This window comes from Ischnura elegans, chromosome 7, assembly GCF_921293095.1.
Source record: "Ischnura elegans chromosome 7, ioIscEleg1.1, whole genome shotgun sequence".
Lineage (NCBI taxonomy): Eukaryota > Metazoa > Arthropoda > Insecta > Odonata > Coenagrionidae > Ischnura > Ischnura elegans.
The window spans coordinates 38,718,458-38,741,054 of record NC_060252.1 but is presented as its reverse complement, the minus strand read 5'-3'; the positions used below and the strand labels follow the sequence as shown (position 1 = coordinate 38,741,054).

The 22,597-nt window shown below is 36.7% G+C and overlaps 1 protein-coding gene across 1 annotated transcript; it reads left to right on the top strand.

The window, feature by feature from the left end:
• Positions 1-71: 71 nt before the first annotated feature.
• Positions 72-22,145, top strand: LOC124162179 (caseinolytic peptidase B protein homolog). The gene is made up of 10 exons (XM_046538610.1): positions 72-533; positions 626-677; positions 973-1,163; positions 3,355-3,584; positions 4,419-4,533; positions 7,100-7,278; positions 9,128-9,289; positions 11,549-11,705; positions 20,500-20,693; positions 20,767-22,145. The coding sequence occupies exons 1-10, from the start codon at positions 233-235 to the stop codon at positions 21,112-21,114; spliced, it is 1,929 nt and encodes a 642-aa protein (XP_046394566.1). The 5' UTR covers positions 72-232; the 3' UTR covers positions 21,115-22,145.
• Positions 22,146-22,597: the final 452 nt, after the last annotated feature.

Here is a 22,597-nt window from a genome sequence, read left to right as displayed (position 1 = left end):
TAGCCAAACCAGCCTAACTGCATTCAAACTTTTACTAATTGCGCGCTTCTTTTCTATTGTCGTGTTGTCGGATAGCGTTTTTCATTTGAGTTTTAACAGCAGTAGAAGCGGCAGGAGAAATTGTAATCATGTGTTTTTGTCTGTGTTTATATTGCGTCATGTAGTCACTTCCTGAATATTCCTTACAAGTAACTAACAAGAGTTTTGGTAGCCTAAATAATAGCTCAAAAATATGAGAGGCTGGAGAAATCATTATTTTCGTCATCTTCCAGTCCTGTGGTTTGTCGCATCCACGAAACATACATCCATTTCAAATATTCATAGATATATTTGTACGAGGTGGAATTTTAGGGTTATTAATGGCATTGATAGGGGAAGGTTTCATAAATTCGTCAGTTTAGATAGGTCAGGTTTCAATTGGGACGAGTTTTTTTCTTTGGTGAAAACTGCACTGAAAACATATAAACCTGTTCTTCCATGGGTTGGGATAAGTTTGCCGGTGGCGTTGTGTGATAGACGAGAAGGTATTCAAGGTGGGTTCATAATTCTGTGGAACTTCTAACTGCCTGGCATTATAATTGGGAGGTGTTCATAATTTCCAAATAAGTACTTTTTTGATTTTCAGTGAACCAACTGTGTCGCGCTGCCAAACTGGGTTACGTGACTGAAATAAAGAGGCAAGTACATATTACTTATTGCTAGAAATATTTTGAGTCCGGATTTATCTGTACAGGTGTCCTCATGGTGATTTGTTTCCAATTTCACTGAAAGAAACTTATGAATGTATGGAGTTAAATATGAAGGAAGTATTTGAATACATGGCAACCATAGGATTCCATCTTATTCTGAAATAAAACATCATGTCCATCTGCTGTGGCATTAATTATAACTCCCTATAGATAATGAAATGAATAGATGATTTCTGAGATAATGTGGAATATTCATCCTTATTTGTTTATCTACGAATTGAAGGCTGGTTGGAAAAGGAGTGGATGTCAACCAACGGCACAACCTGGGATGGACTGCTCTTCTGGTCGCATCAATAAATGGCAATGTTGAGGCAGTTGAATGTCTTTTGGCTTTAGGCGCTGACCCTAACCTTGGAGATGAATTTGCCAATGTCTATCAGACTGCTGCTGACAAAGGGTTGAATTCATTGGATGGTAGGTAATGTATGTATTATACATCCTTTATTTGTATTGTCAGGTTTGGAAATTCACTAGGCTGTTTGAAGGCCTTCAAGAGCCTTATCCAAGAACATTTTACCAATATTATTCTTTTGGAAAGCCTTTGATATTTTATACTTGCATGATTTTTATTTTTGTATACTCTGATGTTGATTGAAATAGATAAAAATTTATCTATATGTAAATGGTAAATGCATTAGATAATATTTGAGAAGTTTTTGGTGTCTTTGTTGGTTACTTGAGAATATGGGCATGTAATTGCCTGTGTAGTACTTATGTTCTTTTTAATTGCCTTTAAAATGTTTAATATTATTTTTTTCTCGTCTTGAAGTGTATATTTTTCCTTTGCTTGAGGGATAGCCATTATTTCAGTTTTTGCTAATTTCGTTTTTACTCATGTTATGCATCAAATCATCAAATGCAAAAAGTTTAAGTTAACATTACTACAAGGCATATTTTCATGAGAGGATTAATAATGGAGGTGGAAGTGGAATACTTGTAGGGAAAGTGGCTGTGATGAAAATTGCCATTTAATACTCTCAAAGACTCTGTTGCCAAATGACCAATGTTGTGACCAATGGTTGGTCTCATTCATTGTTGAATCATGTGCATATTATCCACGTGCTAAAAGCTATTGTTACGCGCCATAGGGCCCAATAGGTGATTCATTTAGCACTTGTCAACCAGAAACAGAAAATAGAAGCAGGTAGGCTGAAAAGGCCTGTTGGTGAGATGGGGGAGAAATGAAACATGTTTCAATTGTTCTAGTGTTCATTTTTGTAGTATTTTCCTTCAAAGCCAAAGATTAATGGTCTGTGAGGAGAAAAACATCAGAGGCTTGCCTAGAGGGCTGATGGAGGGCTAAGGAAGGGGGTTAGTGGTTTTTTTGAAAACTGCAACGTGGTTACTTTTGACATGGTTACTATGCTATGGCTCTGAGCTTCCCCCAATGGTTGCTCAATCCCTTGGGAAGACACACACTCTGTGCCTGTCATATTTTGCCTTAAAATTTTCCATGGCCGAAATTCTTTTGCATAACCCCTGTGAGACATTTAAAATGAAATGGTTCATGATTAGAACAAGCATCGCTGTGCATTGGTGCATGTGAAGAAAGAATTGGAACTCTTTCCTCTCCCTCCTATGGATGCTGCATTCATTGAAGCATTTATTTAATATTGTAGATCCAGATTCAATTTCTTCAGTGAATTTGGATTCAGTTTCATTATCCAGTGAAGTGCTATATCTGGGGATATTTGAATCTGACATATCTGATCTCATCATCCCTAATTACCTAATTGTTATCCTCTCTTTTCTTATGATTTCACACAGATATTTTAGGGTTTTTTGAATCAACTGCTATCTTTTGTATTTATTAAAAATTTTGTTTTCTATTTACAACTAACTTTGTGATACCCTTATGAGCTAAAATGTGGTGTATGATTTATTCCTGATGCCTATACATACATAGATGAATCTCTCATTTACTTAATACCTTGCTTATCTGTTAGAATCAGGTTCATATCCTTGAACATATGCAACTCTCGACAAAAATATGTGATTTGGGTTACGGACATTCAGGGGATTCCTAAGCATGCTAAAGTGCTGGTTAAAATTCGCATGCATCCATGGCTATGTGATGCACACTGCTTGGTGGCATGGTCATGGATGTGGTTTATAAGGATGTATCAAACCATTGTGAGACATTAATAACAATATTGCAGTGCATTGCACTGTTGGGCTGTAATTACCCTGTAGGCAACTGCTGCATGATGTAGTTCTATGATCATGCAGTATGAGCATTGTTCATGATGCTTAGAAAACAGTTTCACACAGCTCATGAAAAGGCAAGTGGCATCTGAAGAAATATTGCGGCCAAATATGCATGGTTTTTTGAAACCAGGGCTTAACATAATGAAGCCTCGTAGAGCTTCAAACTACAAGTAATGAATTTTTCCCATAAATGGCTCCACTCCACTGTAAATTCAATCTGACGAAGTTTTGTTAAAATTTACACATTAAAGTTTTGGGTTCCAAGAAATTGATTGGAATTGGGAGCAATTTTGAGAAAATATTGATTCCTGATATTATTGTAGTGTTGTTGTTGTGTCTTTGAGTGCATTAAGAATAACTGCAAGAGTTGTGTATCTAAGTGCCATTATCATTATAGTGTTAGTGCGACGTGAGGACGAATTCAATGATCGTCTGAATAACCGAGCTACATTCCGTGGGTTTACCGCATTGCATTATGCTGTGCTGGCAGATGACCCTAAAGTTGTCAAAGCATTGTTGAATGGTGGAGCCAATCCAATAATTCAAAATGATGCAGGACACCCTCCCATCAAATATGCTCGGGAGAAGAGTGAAGTGACCAGTTTGTTGGAAGAAGCAACTCAAAAGGTTAGTTATTTTTTGTGACTAAGATGCTCGTATGTAATGAGAGGTATCTACTGAGAGAAAAGTTTTAACACTTAGAGTGCCGGCCGCTAATTTTAAAGCCCTAATAAAAAAACAGCCATTTTTACTAAACTCGCAAACTTTTATAAAACATTAGCATCAAAAATATATTTATATCGATGTGCATTTCAATAAAAATGGACTTTTCTCTTCTTTATGAATGAGTTGATTAACATTTATTGCTTAATTTTAAATATATAATTTAACAATGAAAACCTACTGTTTTTAAAAAATAAAAAAATTGCAACATATGATGTACCGCCATAAAATGCATATTAATTTTTTTAATATGCTCAATTTGAACTATTTAAAGCATGGAAATCATAAGAAAGTATTGTTCCAATCAAAGTATTATAAATCCTGGATGACAAAAAGGGTCAATGCACCCTCAACGAATGGTCCATTGGCCCAAAGAATTTTCACACTAAGTGGCCTAAGATGAGGATGCCGGTAGCTACAGAGGACTTTTCGTCCTCAAGACATAAAGTGAACTCTTTTTCCATGGAGCAGTTGATTTTTGAAAAAAAAACAGAACCCCTAAGCAGTAAACTGGAAAAGTACCACGGGCGAAATATTACGGTTTCACAAATACAAAGCCAATTAAATGGAAAGACGGAATATTACATCCATGGCAATCCTCAGAAGGATTAGCAGGATGTAATATTACGTCCATGGCACGCAAAGTGTTAATAGTATAAAAAAGATAAATACCCAGTATTGTATTAATACAAGAAAAAATATATGTGGATGAAATTCTAACTAAGCAAAAAATTTCAGTTTGAGATTTTGCAGCGGCAGCAAGAGGCTGAGCAGCGACGTCGATTCCCATTGGAGCAGAGGTTGAAGCAGCATATTGTTGGACAGGAAGGTCCAATCACTGCTGTTGCATCTGGTAGGGGAAATATGTTGTTATTTAGTCATTCATTGTCAATGGGTCTAAAAAATTAATATGGAAGCCATACCTGTGGTATTCGTTAATCCAAAATGCTAATAAATGATTATAAAATTTTGAAAGGCCACATCTGGATGCATCCAATAAACATGAATATTTTAGTATGTATACAAGAAAGCCAAAGGTCTGTGGTTCGATTCCCGGTCCTGGGGATTTTTTTCTCATGGCAATTCTTGTATATTTCCCTGTCGTTCATTCGGTAGGATTAGAAATATTACACATAAATATTTTAGTGTTGTAAATTAGGTGAGGTTGATCCAGTTTATGAGCTTGATTCTTATTTTAGACCAGTGCTGGGTAGTATTGTATCAAATCTGATCAGATGAAAGCATTCTTAATGGATGCTTACTTTGAAAGGGAAGTTCTTCTGCATTGGGTCAAATTAGTGATGACAGTTTTGTAATCATTCCAGATTTCTTCTTTTGTTTAAGTGCTACTGATGCTGGGGCCTCCTTATAATGTCAAATGCAGGATTTCTGTTATGTACCATGTATATTGAGGACCCATTTCCTGTTGGGTACCATTAACCATCTTCTATTAATATTCCTTGGTGAATCACTATCGCTAACACTTCTCTGATTCTCTAATTAAGTTGGAAAGTGTCATTCATGTCACTGGAATTTGGAACTGTCATCCTTGGAAATTGTCAAGACACTTGAATTTAAAGGGAGCAATCTTGGTACCTAATTAATTATCTAATTGTGATGAAAAACTGGCTATGGAATGCAGTTTGTTCTCATTTTTTTATACATCTGCATCTTTTGTCTCTGGCTTTACTTGATCAGGCAAAAATGACGTGAATTGAAGTTGAAGTTTTCCATAAATCCCAAAAATAAAATTCGGGGCAGCAGGTATGATATGGTGACATGAGAAATTTATTCTTTTAATACATTGAATTGTCAAAGAAGAGAGTCAATGATTTAATTAGTATGGTGAATTTTTATTTACTCACTTGGACCTCGATCATTATCACTAGTTTTTTTGTTACTAGTGCTTTTACAATTCAAATGTGCTTATTTTTTTTTTAAATATGAGACTGATAATAATCCTTGATGGCTGAAATTAAGTCACTTCATTATTTTAAAGTTAAATTTACATTTGTTCATTGGACCAGAAGCACTGGTACTTACGTACTTATGGAGGTTATCCTGGGAATGAAAATTGTCATGAGGGAGGCTGGAAATGCATAACATTTTATGGGGTTATTCACTGGACCAAAATAATTACCATTTGTATGAGGTCATTTTATAAATGAGGGTTGTTAGGTCCAGAAGAGCCTTATGTTTTTCTATTCTTTTAAGTCGAGTTTCCCTCCTTTCTTCCTTTTTCCCGCCTGCCTTGGTTTTTGTTTCTTTTGTTCCTCTTCACCTATAGAGGGCTCTAGAAGCCCTGGAAGAGATCTTGCATGATTTGCACCAGGGCATTCATTTGCCTGTGTCAAGTTGCCGATTTTTTGTTTTTTATCTCGCCAAAGCTTGGGAGAGGAATTACACGTTGACGGCAGGACGGGCAACACATGGGGTGCAGAGTTTGGCGGATGCCAAGGTGAGGCGGGGATTCCCTTCCTTATTTTCTTTTCCACCCCCATCATTTCATCTTTTTTTTTCAATACAGTAGATTCCGGTTAAGTGGCTGCCCCAATTAGGCGAACTATCCTGTACATGGGCATAAACAAACGTTGAAATGATAGAAAGAAGACTAAGGAATGTTTGCAATGCAATATAACTTTATTATTTATTAATTTGATTAATACATCAGCGAGTTTAGTTAATTAGTATCATTTTTAAGAATTATAACAGTTTAGTTAAAAATATTTTTCACAGCCTCGGGCGATGCTGAATGAATGTCTTTTATGGAGTCCTATTAAAGAAAATTTCTATCCTCTTGCGGATAGTATAAGAACAAGAGATTTCAAAATAGGGCAAGAATAGGAACATTTGGGAAAAATAAGAGTAAATCAAAGGAGGAAAATAAAAAAAAATAGTATTCTGAAAACAAAAAAAAATTAATTTCATCGCGAGTATAGAGTCTATGTTGCCGACTCATGGCCCAATAAAGCAGCATGCTGTCCCAATTAAGCGGAGAATACTCTGGGATATTCCTCTATTGGGTTCTGTTCTTCAAGACCTGCCCCAATTAAGCGGCTGCCCCGAGTAACCGGTGGACCCATTAAACAGAATCTACTTTATCAAGATTTGTTTCCTGTTCCTCATTCTTTCTTTTCTTTATTATTTTTTTTCGTTGTAAACGTAAGGCTTAGTTCCAGCCCTGCATTACTTGCATTTCGGGTGGGACAGAACAGCCCCATGATGCGACGAGGGTAGTATATTCGAACTTCTACTTTGGTTCTTTTGAGGTTGTATAGGATAGTATTTTGGGTGACTGTTATAAGAAGTTATAGAAGGATGAACCAGTGAAGTGTTAATGGGATGGCTGATGTGGTTGTAATATATAATCTTCTCTCCAAAATTTTCCATAGTTTTATCTTACTATTCACTTTTTTTAGCTGTTCGCAGGAAAGAAAATGGTTGGTCAGATGATGAGCACCCTCTTGTCTTCTTATTCCTTGGCTCATCTGGTATTGGGAAAACCGAGCTTGCAAAGCAGCTTGCCAACTACATCCATAAAAATAAACGGGAATGTTTCATACGCTTGGACATGTCTGAGTTCCAGGAAAAACATGAGGTAAGATTTTTAATTTTAACCTTTTTGAATTTTAGCTGCGTAATTCCATAATAGAAAAGGGTAGTTAGTGCTGAAATAGTTTCCCTAAAAACCAGTTTGAATATGTTTATTGCATATTTTTGGAATGCACTTATTGTTAGATATTCTTAAAAAATATGTAGAGGAAATTTTTTATTCATAAAAATTTTCCAACATTATGTCAAGTTGTCGATTATGGCAAATTTATTGGTGGGAGAATTCAGGACCAGTTTGTACATTATTTCTTGTGGTTTAAATTTGGAAGCATACGTGTGGAGGTAGGAGTTATTAAAAGATATTTCTTCTTTCCTAATGTAATGCATAAATGACTATAAAAACACAAAGACATGTCTTTCTGGATTTTGGAACACTGGAACACTGGATTTTGAAATACTGGTTTTGACGAATGGCAAGGGTCAAATTTTATCCTCATTTGAAAAACGCCAGATTGGCGCCCATGCGATTCCACTCCACGTGACGTCACAGGGACCTAGTTTCTACACGAGAGGATAGGAGTTATACATCGTCTGAGGTTACCAATGCATGCATGAGGCACAGAGCTCAGGGAAACATGTCTTAATAATCACTTATTAAAACTGGCTAAGGTCGGAAAGTTTTCTTCGTTTGATAAGGTATTAATAATCCTTATTTAAGCCTAGCGCTACCAGTCAGCAGGGTACTCAGCTACCCGCTAGCAGCCTGCATCGTATCAGCGCTCAGCTCCGCCTCAAGGTCACTTCATAGGGCGGCAGCGGGAGCCAGAAATACGTCGCACGGAGAGATTTCCCGGCATTCATACTTGCGCGTCGCGTTTTCGCGCGCTTGAAAATTTTCACTTTTCATTTAATAGCGAAAAATAGATATCGTCATTTAAAAATCTAAAAGCGCGAAATACGTACTCCAGGAGTAATAATCTTTCGATTTAGGCAATAAAAAAATAATAGGAAACCACCCTATCGTTTCATCAACGTTAAGTTTCCTCTTGTCTGTTTTAACACTTAGAGTGCGGGAACATTTGTTGTTTTGTATGCTGACTGTAGCATGTGCCCAAAATTTTTATTGATACCTGGCTATTTTGCACTTGGGCACTTTCTCTTAAAAAAATTAATGGTTAAAATCAAGCAAATGAATGATTCAATCAATGCTAGTGATCACAGATAGAATTTTATTTATTTTCATGCCTAGTGTATCTAGCGTTTAGCTTCATTGTTTTCTAAAATTTGTTTTGTATTTCACGGTCAAATACCTTCGCATTGATCTTAAAAGAATGATGGTTATCTAGTTTTTGGTAGCTTGAGGTTTCACCATGTCATGTTTATGAATGTGGTATTTCATGTTCCTTCAATAATGGTCAATAAAAATCTAATAGCCATGAGTGAAATTTGAAGCAACTGCTGCAAAAATGTCTAGTGTATACATATGTGCTTGTATCCCTCACTCACAGAACTATCCCCTGGATATTGGAGGAACCAGTTAAGTAACTAAAGCTTTGTAATCATTTTGGATGAAATAGAATTGGGCAAATTAAAATTGTCATTTTGCGACAGGATTTAGAGTCTTTTGGTATTTTAGAGTTTTGCTTTTAACTGTGAAACTTTCTTGAAAACAGTTTTATAACTCCCTTTTCATCCATGGCATTTGCCAGAGTATTTTCTTAGATCAAGGTTACTAGACCGGGGAGAGAGAGGATTGCTTTTTTTTTTGTTTAACCCAGAAGTTACTTAGGAGTGGCATGTGCAAGCGATGTGTTTTTATTGAATCAAATAATATAATCATAAAATTAAATGAATTAAATTTATGGATAAAAACTACAATTTTTTTCTCTCTACAGGCAGCGAAATTAATTGGTGCTCCTCCTGGCTATATTGGGCATGATGATGGGGGCCAACTTACCAAGTCTCTCAAAAAATGTCCTCGTGCTGTTGTACTTTTTGATGAAGTGGACAAGGCTCATCCTGATGTAATGACTGTTTTACTTCAACTCTTTGATGAGGTAGGTTGGTTGCCATTATCATTTTCAAATTTAGATGAAGCATACAAATTATACAGAACTTAAAAAAGTCATGCATAATGTTGGCTCTCTTCTAAGGCTGTCTCTCATCTCTGTGTCAGTATCCTCATGTATCCTTTCATGCCTGTGAAGTCTTTTATGAATATATATGTCGATTTGTGAAAACTGTCTGTACACTTCTTTTTAGAGAACTTTGTCGTAATGTAGATTTGCAATTCTCTTAGGGGATCATTCAGTATGAAATTTGGTGATAAAGTGCCAATTATCAAATTTTTGATGAAGAGACAATTTGATAATTCATGTACCAGTCACTCAGTTGTTCACTATTATTACCTTCTCCTGTCCTTCCCTCCACCCCAGTCTGTGGCTTTGTTCAAGTGTGTGAAATTAATACACCCTGTCTTATCTAAAGGGTTTGCTAAATAATTCCCATGCAAACTTTTTCCAGCAGCTGTTCCCTTGGAAATTCTGTCATCTGCATTACAAATATCATATTTTTGTAATTTGGGCTGGTTTGGATATGATCTGTTTATTTAGTGAAAGGGCATATTAAGTATCTTAAATAGGAGTAGGGAGAGATGACTTCTAATTGCTTCAAAAGAGACATGTGATCAAATTTGTTTTAGCTTTGGGTGGAAAATTGGACTTAATTTAGTCTAGTGTCATTTGCCGTGATATGAGACTCAAGACTGTTTTCAGTTATAACTTATTTTAGCAGAGCTGAGAAATTTGTAATTTTTATTTCTCAAATTAAAAAAAATAGTATGTATTTTTGAAAGACTTAAATTGACGGATTCAGGTCTGTCTTGGAGGAAATGCTTGCTTGGTATTAAGTGAAAGAACTTTGTTGGAAAAATACTTTTGATATTTCATTTTGAAATAGTCTCTCATTTTTTGTGGATTGTACTAGCACATAAGTTTAAATGAGTGCACTTCCTAAATTCCAATGAAAGGAAAGTGCACTTATATTTTTAAAAATCATGATTCAACTTTAATCTGAGAAACCCAACTTTTAACTGTGGTTTCTTATTTAATCTTTTCTTTTGAATCTTTTGTGACAATTTCAAATTGTTAAAGCATGTGATGAAATTCTTTGAAGGTTTTATTTTAGAAAATCATTTTAGCAATTATATATGTGACATTGTGTAAAACTCTCATCCTTCTCATGTTTCCATGATGTTAGAATTTTTAATGAAAATGAAAACTACAGTGAGTCCTCGTTCTACGTCACCCCATTTAACGTCATTTCGCGATAACGTCACGAAAATTTTACGACCGTGATTCGTTTATCGCCGCTTCGCTTCGCGATAACGTCACTAATTTTAAATTTCGCGCGAGAAAAAAGGCGAACTGGCAGGCGTTACAGGTTGTTTGTTTCGTGGGCGGTAATGCGGTCAGTCTATTCAAAGTGTAAAACGGTGTGTATTATTAATTGTGATTACGGTTTTGGCAAATTTTAGCATCAGAGACATTAACACGACAATGTCCAAGAAAACAATGTTCACAATAATTTTGGTTCCTGTTACTGCGACGATGTTTCAGCGATGATGATGCCCAGGCGACGCCCGCCCGCCTCAATTCGCAATTAAAACCATCTCTTCGATTTCATAATCCCAGTTTGCCCGCCCTCGCTCATTTGCGCCATTTTGATTTCCCTCCTGACCGGTCTGAAAAGAAATTCTCGTAGCGAGGGCCTATGGACCGGAGCACCGGATCCCCGGTCTGTAGCGTCTGGTAGTCATTCATTGGACCGCGAAGCAGAAAAGCAAATGCGGGAAGATACAAAAATGGAGAAGGATTTACGTCACTGCTGCTATTGTTGTCGATGAAGACAGGAACTCGTATTTATGCCATAGTTTGGCATTCCCATCGTAAAAAATGCCCCAGATATGATACGGTAAAATTTTTTCGCATAGGAATTGTGAGGTCTAGGAACCGATATTCAATTTTTACATTGTTTTTATGGGATATTATGCTTCGATTAACGTCATTTCGTTTATCGTCACATTTTTCAGGAACGGTAGGTGATGTTAAACGAGGACTCACTGTGATTTAAAATGATAATTGGTTTCAGAATTGGAAATGACCATTATACAATTTACCCCTTTTCACATTCCTGTAATTTGTTGGAATTCTTTTGAATCAACTCAATCATGGCTCGTTAGGAGTTGAGAGCTACTGTGGCTTTGTGTGCTTCTTCTATATACAATTTATGGCTCTTATTTTCTCATCTCATTAAAGGGTCGCTTAACTGATGGGAAAGGAAAAACCATTGAGTGCAAGGATGCAATATTTGTCATGACATCGAATTTGGCAAGTGATGAGATAGCTGAGCATGCCATTCAACTTCGTAAGGAGGCTCAAGAAATAGAGAAGCAGAAGTATGCAGGAGATATTAGTGAGTTCATTTTAAGCTTGAGGGACTTATCCTTTCTTCTTGGGTTATAATTAGAGATGGGCCAAATAGTAGATTTCTCGAACTCGAATATCGAATTCGAATGTTAATTCATTGCTCGAATATTCGAATACGTCGAATTTCAAATACCTCGAATACTCCAATGGGGAACTTGCATGAATTTTTTTTATTTCATAGGCGGACAGAAAATTATTTTCTGAATACAACAAAGAAAACCGCATGTAAATCTGAGTTTTCCTTCGCGAGATATTTAATGATAAATATAACGAATTTTAAAGCGCGGGAAAAACTCCCTCACCCCCCAAGCCACTGCCGACGAAGCCTCGATGACGTCAAAGGTGCCTAAACATCAGGCGAAGCTATTGTTGTGATTGTTTGTAATAGTTGCCGGCAGTTATGAGAGCTTCGTTTGTTAGACGTGTTGATTATTTTATATTTAAAGATAAATATCCTACGATAGAGGCTTGGAAGCCCTCGTATTTTGCATTATTTATAATATTAATATCTGAGTAAGGGCATAAAATATAAAACTGGAGCAGTTAAACCAAAAATTTGATAATACCTAAATAACATCGTTGTAGGAGTCTGAGCCACGGCCATTGGAAGGGGGATACGTTAATTGTAAGTTGATGTTATCGACGGCATATCATTCATTTATGTATGTAATTAGAACGATTTTGATGTTTACTGATGTCCGCTTAGCTTTTATATACAATAACTTCATCCGTTTATTCGTAGGTACCGGAGAATTCGTCGTTTAGGACTGTCTGTGCTTGTATTATGGGGTGAATTCCAGTCAATGCAACTTTTGCTCGCTGATTGGAGACATCTAGGAACATTTTTGTGCCAAAATAGTGTTATTTTCAACGTGACATCTCCCGTTAAGCAACTGCTAATAATCACAGTGCCAGTGGTTGTAATGCACAAAGTTTGACAAGGTTGAAAAATATCGGCCAAGAGTTATCAGTGTTCCATCGTGATTGAATTGTAAAAAGTGATATTACGCTATCGATAAATGTCTAACAGTAGTGTAAAAATTGTCAGTGGCGTGCTAATCTCCGTTGTTCACCGTAGATATGACATTTCATGATCACGCTATTGAAATAAAAACTGTGTGTGAAGTTTGTTATTCCATTATTTCAACGAATAGTAGTGAGAAATGTCACCTGTGTGGGCTAATTTAAGGGTTTAAATCAGTGAATAAATAGTTGTTTTCATCATAACGAGTCCTGTTATTGTAAGTTGTACGTGATGAATTTAAGAATGTGATAGTGACATCCAGTTTTTGATAAGAGTATTTGCCTATTTCCCACTATATTTTTATGGTATATGCTAGTATATTGTTTATGGATTAACCAATATTATTGATATAGGTTGTAGCTTGTGTGTGTGTTGGCAGCGGAACCGATTCGCGATCTCACATGTGGATTGTGTGCAGACTGTTTTGCTATGAATTCGTACCATAGGACGGATAGGACTACCTTCTCCGTTAATCTGGCGTTGCCAAATTCAACAGCACAGCTTACTCTAATGTCAACAGCACAGCATACTCTAATGTCAACAGCACAGCTTACGATCGTTATCCTCCAGTATTACAAGTTTCTTTTACAACTCGATTTGCCGCCGACGTATAGCAATAATTTGTCTTAACAAATTCCATGAGGGTCGTGGCATCAATTTTTGGTGTCCTAAAAAAAAGGCTGGTGTCCTAACACCCCATGCCACACGCCTTTTAGGCGGCTTGCGAGGTATTATGTAGACGTAGATGAATTTCAGGTGTACTATTCGAACGAGTGGCAACGTTATCATTAGAGGCAAAGATTATCGGTGAATAAAAACTGTGAATTTCGTCATAAAAATCTGTCAATTTCGGTTTAAAATTTCGTCATAAAATTTCAATTTCGTCACAATAGAATACCATTTCGTCACAAAAAATACGGTTTCGTTATAAAAATTCACTCGTCATAAATATTCTTTTATATCCCAAGAACAATAATTTCAACAATAGAAATGCTCATTACCATATTAAATGTATTTTTAATGGTAAAAACCGTGATAAAGAAGGGTCAAATCAAATGCTAAAGGAATAAGTCAAGCATTTGTTAGATACACATAACATAAATATTCTTTGCTATGAATATACATATTTCAACCTCATAGCACTAGAGAAATGCCAGAGTTGTACAAACGGGGAATATTTTTGATTGGTCTAAATTTCAATGTCTCATTGGCCTGCATGATGTAAAAAAGTATTGTTTTCACCAGGGGCGGATCCAGGATTTCTTTCTGGGGGGGGGGGGGGGGGTGGCACAAGCAAGGCCGTATCCAGGATTTTGTTCTGTGGGGGCACAAGTATATCTCGTAATACAAAACGAACGCAATGATAATGGTGATGATAATGATCATATTACAATCTTGCACATTTTTGAGGGTCTGGGGGGGAGCACGTGCCCCCCCCCTCTGGATCCGCCTATGGTTTTCACTTATTACATTGATAACAAATGTCTTTAAGGTCTAACACAAAAAAATTATATCAACACTTGCAAATGTGTATTTATCTACTAATGGGTTGCTTCTATCTATAAAAGTTTTTTGGAATATGCCATCTGAAATTATGCACACTCTGGAATTTAAAATTGGCTGAATCCTTCTTTTACTGGAATTGAGATCCATTGGTCAAACTTGACTTTAATTCTGAATTTTTTGGAAGTTCAGTGGTTCTTTTATTTATATTTCCATACATGGAAAAACCACTTTCTGCATCTACTTTTGCCACAGGTATCCACAGGGTTTTCACACAATTTTCTACAAAATGGGGAAAATCATTTTAAAGGGCAAGAATTAGTGGAAGTACTGAAAATTCTTTTCCTTCTTCCTGAACTGATCTAACAGAATCCTTCAAAGTAGAATAGCCAAGAAGTTCATGAGTTTCTGTTAATGATAATATGGGGACATTAGCAACGAGTGTGCTTAAGTCCATCACATCACCTGTCGATATACACCTTGTGTTGAATAATCTTCCCATGGCTGTAATAATGTTCCTCCCTGGGTCACTGTAAACAAGGAATGACAACTTCATATTAGTCTTTAAACCTATTTGCTTCAGGACCTCACACATGAAAGGTTGCACAGATTATGTTGAGGCTATTAAGAGAAGATTCATTTTCTTTTCCAAACTGTGCATTGCTGACTAGGGTAAAGGAATTCAATTCTCGATAGATACAGGTCTGGTTCTCCCCCACTGATTCTCGATACTTAGTTCTAATTATCTGAATTAATGGCAAATTTAAATGAACAACCTCAAGAAGTGAATGAAAATAATTTCACGAAAGATGTTAATCAGCAGGAAAGCTCTGTAAAAAAATGCCTCCATAATTTTATTTGCCAAGTAAAATAACACGTTGTTAAGAATGCATGATCGACCAATGTGTCTCATTACATCAGGCAGCCACTGGTTCTTTCACCAGGTTTTTTGTTGTAACTTGTAAGTCAGATCAAAATACATTCTGTGATGTGGCTAGCTTAAATTGCTACTTTAATTGACAACTTATTTGCATGCTTCACTGTCACAGTTCTTATAACCTAAACAATAAACTGCTCAACACGCCGGTACAGCGACACTGGATAAACTGAGCGGCCATGAATTAACGCAAAATTGTAATGCGGTGTTGCATTATGCAGGATAACCACCCTTTTCGACGCCTTGCATAGGTTTATCAAATTACGAGTTGGCTCTCGAAACGCATTTTGCTCGTATGTTGAAGAATTACTGTATACATACATGAATCAATCTTAAGACCACTCTCAGACGAAACGATTTTCCGCGGGCGCCGTCCATGGCATGGCACACGGCGTTGCAGAGAGTCGTCTCGTCAGAAAGCCGTCTGAATTTCACGTGAACGGCGGCCGGCGAAAGGTCGTTTCGTCTGAAAGCGGCCTCAATGTAGCATAGTGTATATTTCACCTCGTAGACGGCGCATCACCAGGCCGGATTGAAATGGGCGCCGTGCCGTCGACGGCGCGATTCGACTCGTTTGGAGACATCCATAGAGGCCTATAGTCAATTGAGAGAACGTCACCGTGCTGAGGACGGCGGCAGGCGATAAGTCAGATTGTTTAAAAGCGGCCTACGTGGCCGCGGCCACAGAATGTTACAATGTTGGCGAGAGCGACAAACTGACGAACCTTTAAATCCGCGAGTTAGCAAGCAACTCGCAAAAGAAAAAAAAACATGGACGCCATAAAATCGGAAAGTAATATATGCGTTTTTAAGACTTTTTTTTCACTTTTTGGCCATGAATACGCTGCAGACCATTTCGGATTTGGGCGCCAAATTCAAATCCTCGCTACGTTCCGAGCCGGTTGCAAAGCACCTACTTTATGCGATCGGTTCTTGATACCGGTTTATAAATAGACCTTGAAGTGACGGGGTATTTTTTATCGGCAATGGTACAAAATATTGCGCCAAATTCGCAGAAAAAGTGCTTAAACGCGAAATTTCGTGGAACCAAGTGAATTTCGCGCAGCCTTGGAAATTTCGCGTTATAATTCGCGTTTCGCGGTTCGCGAAAATTCGGTGCCCCTATTTTTCTGATAACCAAAACACACGAAGTGAAACACTTGTACTTCATCATCCCGATGCCGCGTTATTAATATCCCAAGTAATAATCTAGGCACAATAGCAATAGGAAAACTTGCCCAAGAATAACAGAACAAAATAAAGTGACGATAAGCGGCTAAATACTCCCTCAAAACAAATTTTACACCATGCGCTCAGCGTATTTCCCTACTCCCTACGGTTGTTTAGGCACCTATGACGTCACGCCTGGCCTCGGCAACGCTCGGGTGTCTTCGCGCAGTGGTCGGCTCAGAGAAATTTTTCTCGATTTTAAATGCAATTTTTTTATTTCTTTTGATGTTGAATGGAGAAACTGAAGGTATTTTCGCGAGCTAATGTATCCATTTGACTTATTCAAAATAGTTTTTAGAGCAATCTACGACCCATGCAAGTTCCTCATTGCGCTAAGCATAATAAACGTACATTTCTTCTTCTATTTCACTAGATGAATGTATAAATAAAAAGGTACACAGTGGAACCTCGATCTATTGTTTTTCAAGGGGATGGACGAAAAACTTGTGAATGTGGCAATGTTTGACTAGGTTGCCTATGCATCAGGAAACCAAAGATATTGGCGAGTAATTGTGATTTCCTTTAAAGGATTCAAACAGGAATTTAGCTAATTAATGGAATATTTTAATTTTATGGAAAAAATTTGGGCATATAGTTGATTCAACTGACATCTCTTTCATATATCATAAGGGGACACACCACCTCGCGAAATGAATGCCGTCTCAGCATTTACACTGCTACGATGGATTTCTGTCTGATGTATACATTCTTATCTACCAAACACCATTTCAGCGGCACGCCCATCTGATACTCGGCTTCATCCAACTTCTTATTTTCAACAGGTAGCTCGCTTTACCCTCACTCCCACTGTCAAGTGCTAGCGGACAATCCGAGGCGTTTTGCAAATATACGTGCTTTTCCACCGAATTTTCTTCGTCTTCAATTATTTTCAGTCCATCAAGTTCTCACAAGATAAGCAGATGAATTCGAATTGCTAGCAGGGAGAAACCAAATATCCCGAGAAAATATCCCTTCATCTGTGACTGTGACAATCGAGATTATAGCGTAAGTCATAAATTGTAACTTGATATATTTTTTCGGAAAAAAATATACCATCAACTTCCAAGAAGCTCAGCTGTGAGGATATCGAGTTTTGCCAGAATGCTAAGTCTCCGTCATTTTTTTACTTTTATTTCCTTGCGTAAAATGCTTAAATAAAGTCAGAAATATGTCGTGTTTGGTCTTATTCTTTTTTTAAATTACGCGCACATTACTAATATTTCGGTGAAATATTAGTAATGTGCGCGTAAATTTCTAAAGGTGCGCGAAATTTCTAAAGGTGAAACGCGATTCTATTACTCTCCTGTAACTTGATATTTTCTTTTGAAGCTTTTCATTTATGGTTTTTGTAATACGAACCCTGTGCGAGCTGGGGCCTTTTGTTTGATTTTGGAGAGGAGGAAAGCGTCAGAGGAGGGGCCGAGGGCTGATGGATGGAGGGTGATGGAGGGGGTAGTGGATTTTGGGAATTATGCTACGTAGTTACTATCCCACGACACTGAGGTTCTCCTGGTGGGGGAAACCGGGGATGTTTGGATTTTTTCACCCCATCATTTTCAGTTCCCTATGTCGAACTCTTTTCACCGCTCTAACCCGCGAATTTGATATAGTTCATCAACTTGCCTAAAACTGTGCTGCATGCACTAAACGACTAGAGTTCTCTACATTTTTCCGAGTCAACTACCAACGACATGTGTGTGACAGTTTATGGTGCGAAATTCAAAGTATTCGAGGTTGTACCTTTAGCATAATTATTGGAGATCTCGAATTAATCGAATATCGAATACTTTCTAGTATTCGAGTATTCGCGGATACTATTCGCACATCTCTAGTTATAATGATAATAAATTGTATTCCTATTGGGTTAGAAAGCAATACAGGACTCATCTGATACAAAAGTGATGGTTTATTACATGGGCATACCCAGGATCAATACTAAGGGGGGAGGGCAAAACTAGATGTGGTCGTTCAAGTGGTAACCTTTTATGCACAGAAAAGGTTAATGAAACCAAAATTTTAAGGAAATTATGACATCTTTTTATTAGTTTTTATAATTATTTCCCTGAAGAAATTGTGATTTTTATTTTAGTTCCATGTCTTATACTAATATTCATTACTAATAATGTTCATTTTTCTTCAAAAGTAAAATTTGTTCATAACTTTTGTTTTGAACTAAATTTATTTTCGCTTCTAGTTGGGGGGGAGTTGTCCCCCCTTCCCCCTGCTGGGTACGCCCATGATTTATTATGAGATACACTTCACCTCTGTAATAATAAAATTAGATATAATACTGAACATTTCAATGATTGGAGAATTTAAAACTGTTGTCCAAAAAGTTAAAATGCTATTGTATGTTTTCCTTTATTGTAAGCATTTTAATTTAGCCTTGAGTGATAGGAATGATTATATATCTTTGGTTTGAGGAGGGATTTTGTTATACATGCTCATTCAGGTGAGTGAGGACCTTATTGAGCTAGCGAGAGGAAATAATGATCAACAAAAATGTTATTACAGGTGTGTTTTGTGTGTGAGAGTATTTAGTCCTCTGTGTGGATTAGGTTAGGGTTATGTTTGATGCAGTGGCATAGTGGGGTGCGACCCCTGGGCAAGAAGGGGTCTGGGAAATTTTTTGAAAAAATGATATGCCTGGAAATACATTTTTCATCAATTTTGGGCTTAAAATTAAGGTTTCACTCGAAATTCTGGGGGAAATCATCACAACAGGGAAAAAGTTAATATTCTATAAAATTTTCACTCTAATTTTCAAAGTATGAAAATACATTCTTGCGTCTAATTTAATTCAAGGGAGCATATAAAATGACAAGTTTTTCGATAATAAGCCATGTACATTTGAACTCTTTTTTTATTTACAATACTAAATCAAGTTTTCGTTTCTTCTTCTGGAGCTCATCAATTACTTCATCCAATATTATTTTCACTTCTCTATGAATTGACTGAGCCACTAGACATTTAGCCTTCCCTGTAAAAAATGCTTTTGATAACATAATCTATATTTTAGAAGTTCTGTATTTTATATGAGCGATGAATAGGAATCATCTTTGTATTAAAAAAGGGCCTAATTACTTTGAAATTTCGTTTCATTTCTATTAGTTAATAATTATTCTTGATTCATATTGAAAAATAGCCATTTGTAATACCGTGTTGAAAAAAGCTGTTTTACCCATGTTAGAGATAGAAGAATGATATTTTTAAAATTGGAAACCACTTTTTTTATTGATATAAAAACTTGAAATTGGATAATGTAGCCCTAAAGGTATGCTCAGAGCATTAAAATAAAAACACACATTGAAAGGCAAAACAATAAAAAATTGAGAAACAATTAATTTAGGAATTGAGTAGCTAGTTCAGTATTGTAGTAAATATTGCATCAGACAAAAATTTTGTTCATCAAGAGCCTTGGAAGTGGTTTTTCAATCTGTGCTCGTTTTCTGGCTTTGTCCTTTATCATTGAGCTCATATTTTAAAATTGACTTTCGAACCAAGTGATGAAATATCCTAAATAATCATTACCTGACCAGTGGTATTGTGGAGATAGGTTTTGATTGGCTTGGATCGTCTCCTTTTCTCTTGTTCTTATTATATATCAATTAGCACAGTATAATAACTTTATTATTGCACTTACCATTCTCCTATTCTTCCCAGTTTCATTACCACTATCTCTCTCTGCTCAGCTGTGGAATCTCATGTTCTCACTGTGATTCCTCCCGTTTTCCTTGTATTTCCAAATTTCCTCTACATACCTCTGCAGGAACACCATCTTGGGATTCCTTTTTCACCCTTCAGCAATTAGATGCTTTTTAATCTTTGTTTTTTTATTTGCCCTCTCATCTAGTGCCTGACTTGATCGACAAATCTTTTCCTACTCCCCATCCATTTTAGTTTGACCTTCTGGGCATTAAGTTATTATGGGGACTCAAAAGCATTCAGATTTTCTGTGCGTAGTCATTGGTACTCCTTTGAGTGCACCTTATTTTTTCCATTATAATGTAATCTGCTTTAGAAATTTTATTCATGTCTCCCTTTTACGTACCTTGGTCTCATGTTTTTAATTTCCACTGATTGCAGAGGATGAAGAGTTGCCTGAGAAGATAGTCATCTCTCGACAGTTCAAGGAACAAGTTGTGCAACCTATTCTGAAGGCTCACTTTCGCAGAGATGAATTTTTGGGTCGTATAAATGAAATAATTTATTTCTTACCATTTTCGCGTTCAGAACTATTCCAGCTGGTTCGAAAGGAGTTAGAATGGTGGGCTCAAAAGGTAAGGAAATATTTTGATGTGGGGCTTCAAATTTGTGTCTGATGTTTTTCTGAATGCCAAAATCTCTCCCTAGGCCAAGGAGCGCCATAGTATTGAATTGAAGTGGGATCGGTCTGTGGAGGCAGCCCTAGCTGATGGCTACAATGTTCACTATGGAGCCAGGTCTATCAAGCATGAGGTTGAGCGCCAGGTGGTAAATCAACTGGCGGCTGCTCATGAAATGGGCCGAATTGGTGATGGCTGTTCTGTATGTCTCACTGCTGATGCGCTTGAGGAAGAGCAAGAGCAAGAGGCTGGTGAAGTGAAGGAGAAGAAGATTATGAGGTCGCCGAGTATTAGGTTAAGAGTCAAAGCTCAAGGTGTGAAGGACTTTGCTGACCTAGATGAACCATTTAGTAACACTTCTCCATTGAATAGCTAGTGGTTATGTGATTCAACTCATGCAGTATTATGAAAAACATGCACTGTCAGGTAAATTTATTTTCTCATCTTTGAAACTTAACTGTCACAAATTGTTGTACTGATTGAGCTGGAGGCAGTATGGCAATTTGTTTCTTAAAGCACCCTTATCACTCTAACCTTAATAAATGTGTCACTCTTTGAGAAATAGTTGTGGTTCTTAACACCTAATTAAATTCTGTGAAGAACATCTGTTGTAGGGGTTATGTAGCTACATTTGAGCTTCATTATCATTTGATGCTCCGTACCACGAAGAGATTCACATCTTATTCTTGTACTATGTGGTGATTACCTAGAAAATTTTTTTAGCATTTATTGCTGTAAAATTTTTTTTTAACCATGCCTTTGTAGAAATTGATGGCTAAATTATGATAAACTTGTCTTATCCGTTAATTTGAAATTTTTTCTTTAATTTCCAATTAACATCCTTATGGTATTTGTGCCACAATTTTTGATTTTGCTGTTGCTAAAATGAGAAAAAGCAAGCATTTTCCATTGCCTCCTAAGGCAGGCACATTTGAGCTCAGCTATTGTACCAGGTATTATGCTTTGATCGTTTTGACTGGTCTCTGCTGTAATCACAGGATGTGTGGAAAACATCTTTGGTGCTTAAACTCTCTTTAGTGAAATGTGACTTTGTCTTACAAATTAAACAATGAGTAGCAAATTGTTATGTTTGTCTGTGTGATTTTTTTAATGATTGGTTTTGTGTGGGTTGATTACATGACTCTTCAGAGTGTGAATCAGTAAGTACACATGTGTAGTTATTTTTTTTACCCTGTGCTGAATAATGCTAGCTGATAAAAGTTAAAGGACTTTTTCCTCAACCTCTAGTTGTAGTGGGATAAATGCCTTAAGACTTACTAAGTCCCATTTTAAGTAATTGTTATCAAATTATATTCATGGAGGCTAGAGGCAGTTGAAATAAAATCTCTAGTTTTCTGGTGTACATAAAATTGAACTTAAAATGAAATATATTTTAATCTTGTTAAATATTTGGGTATGATTTTTGTCTTTTCATTTCATTGGAGCTAAGCCAGCTTTGAAATTAGGCATGCATCATCACTTTCTCTTGAAATTTGATGGTTCTTCTGGTGAGGTTGGTAGGGAGGGTTTTTTGAACATTATTTTGTTTTTATTTTTATTCCATAGTTTAAAATGGCTTAATATAATCTTTTTGTAGTTTTTCTATGTTTTAATATCATAAATAGTCATGTAAAATTTTGCGCTTCTAGGTCATTGAAATTTTTTTGGAAGTACATATTTTAAAAATGGATTGTAGTTTCAGCACTATTAATGTTGTGAACTGGGTAAATTGTGATAGCTAGGGTATTGGGTTCCCATCCAGAGGACCTTGGTTCAAATTGCGGCCGTGGCAGAGGTTTTTCAGGGGTAACCTGATGTCGTCTAGGATACTGTGTGGAGCACCCCATCTATCAGATGGA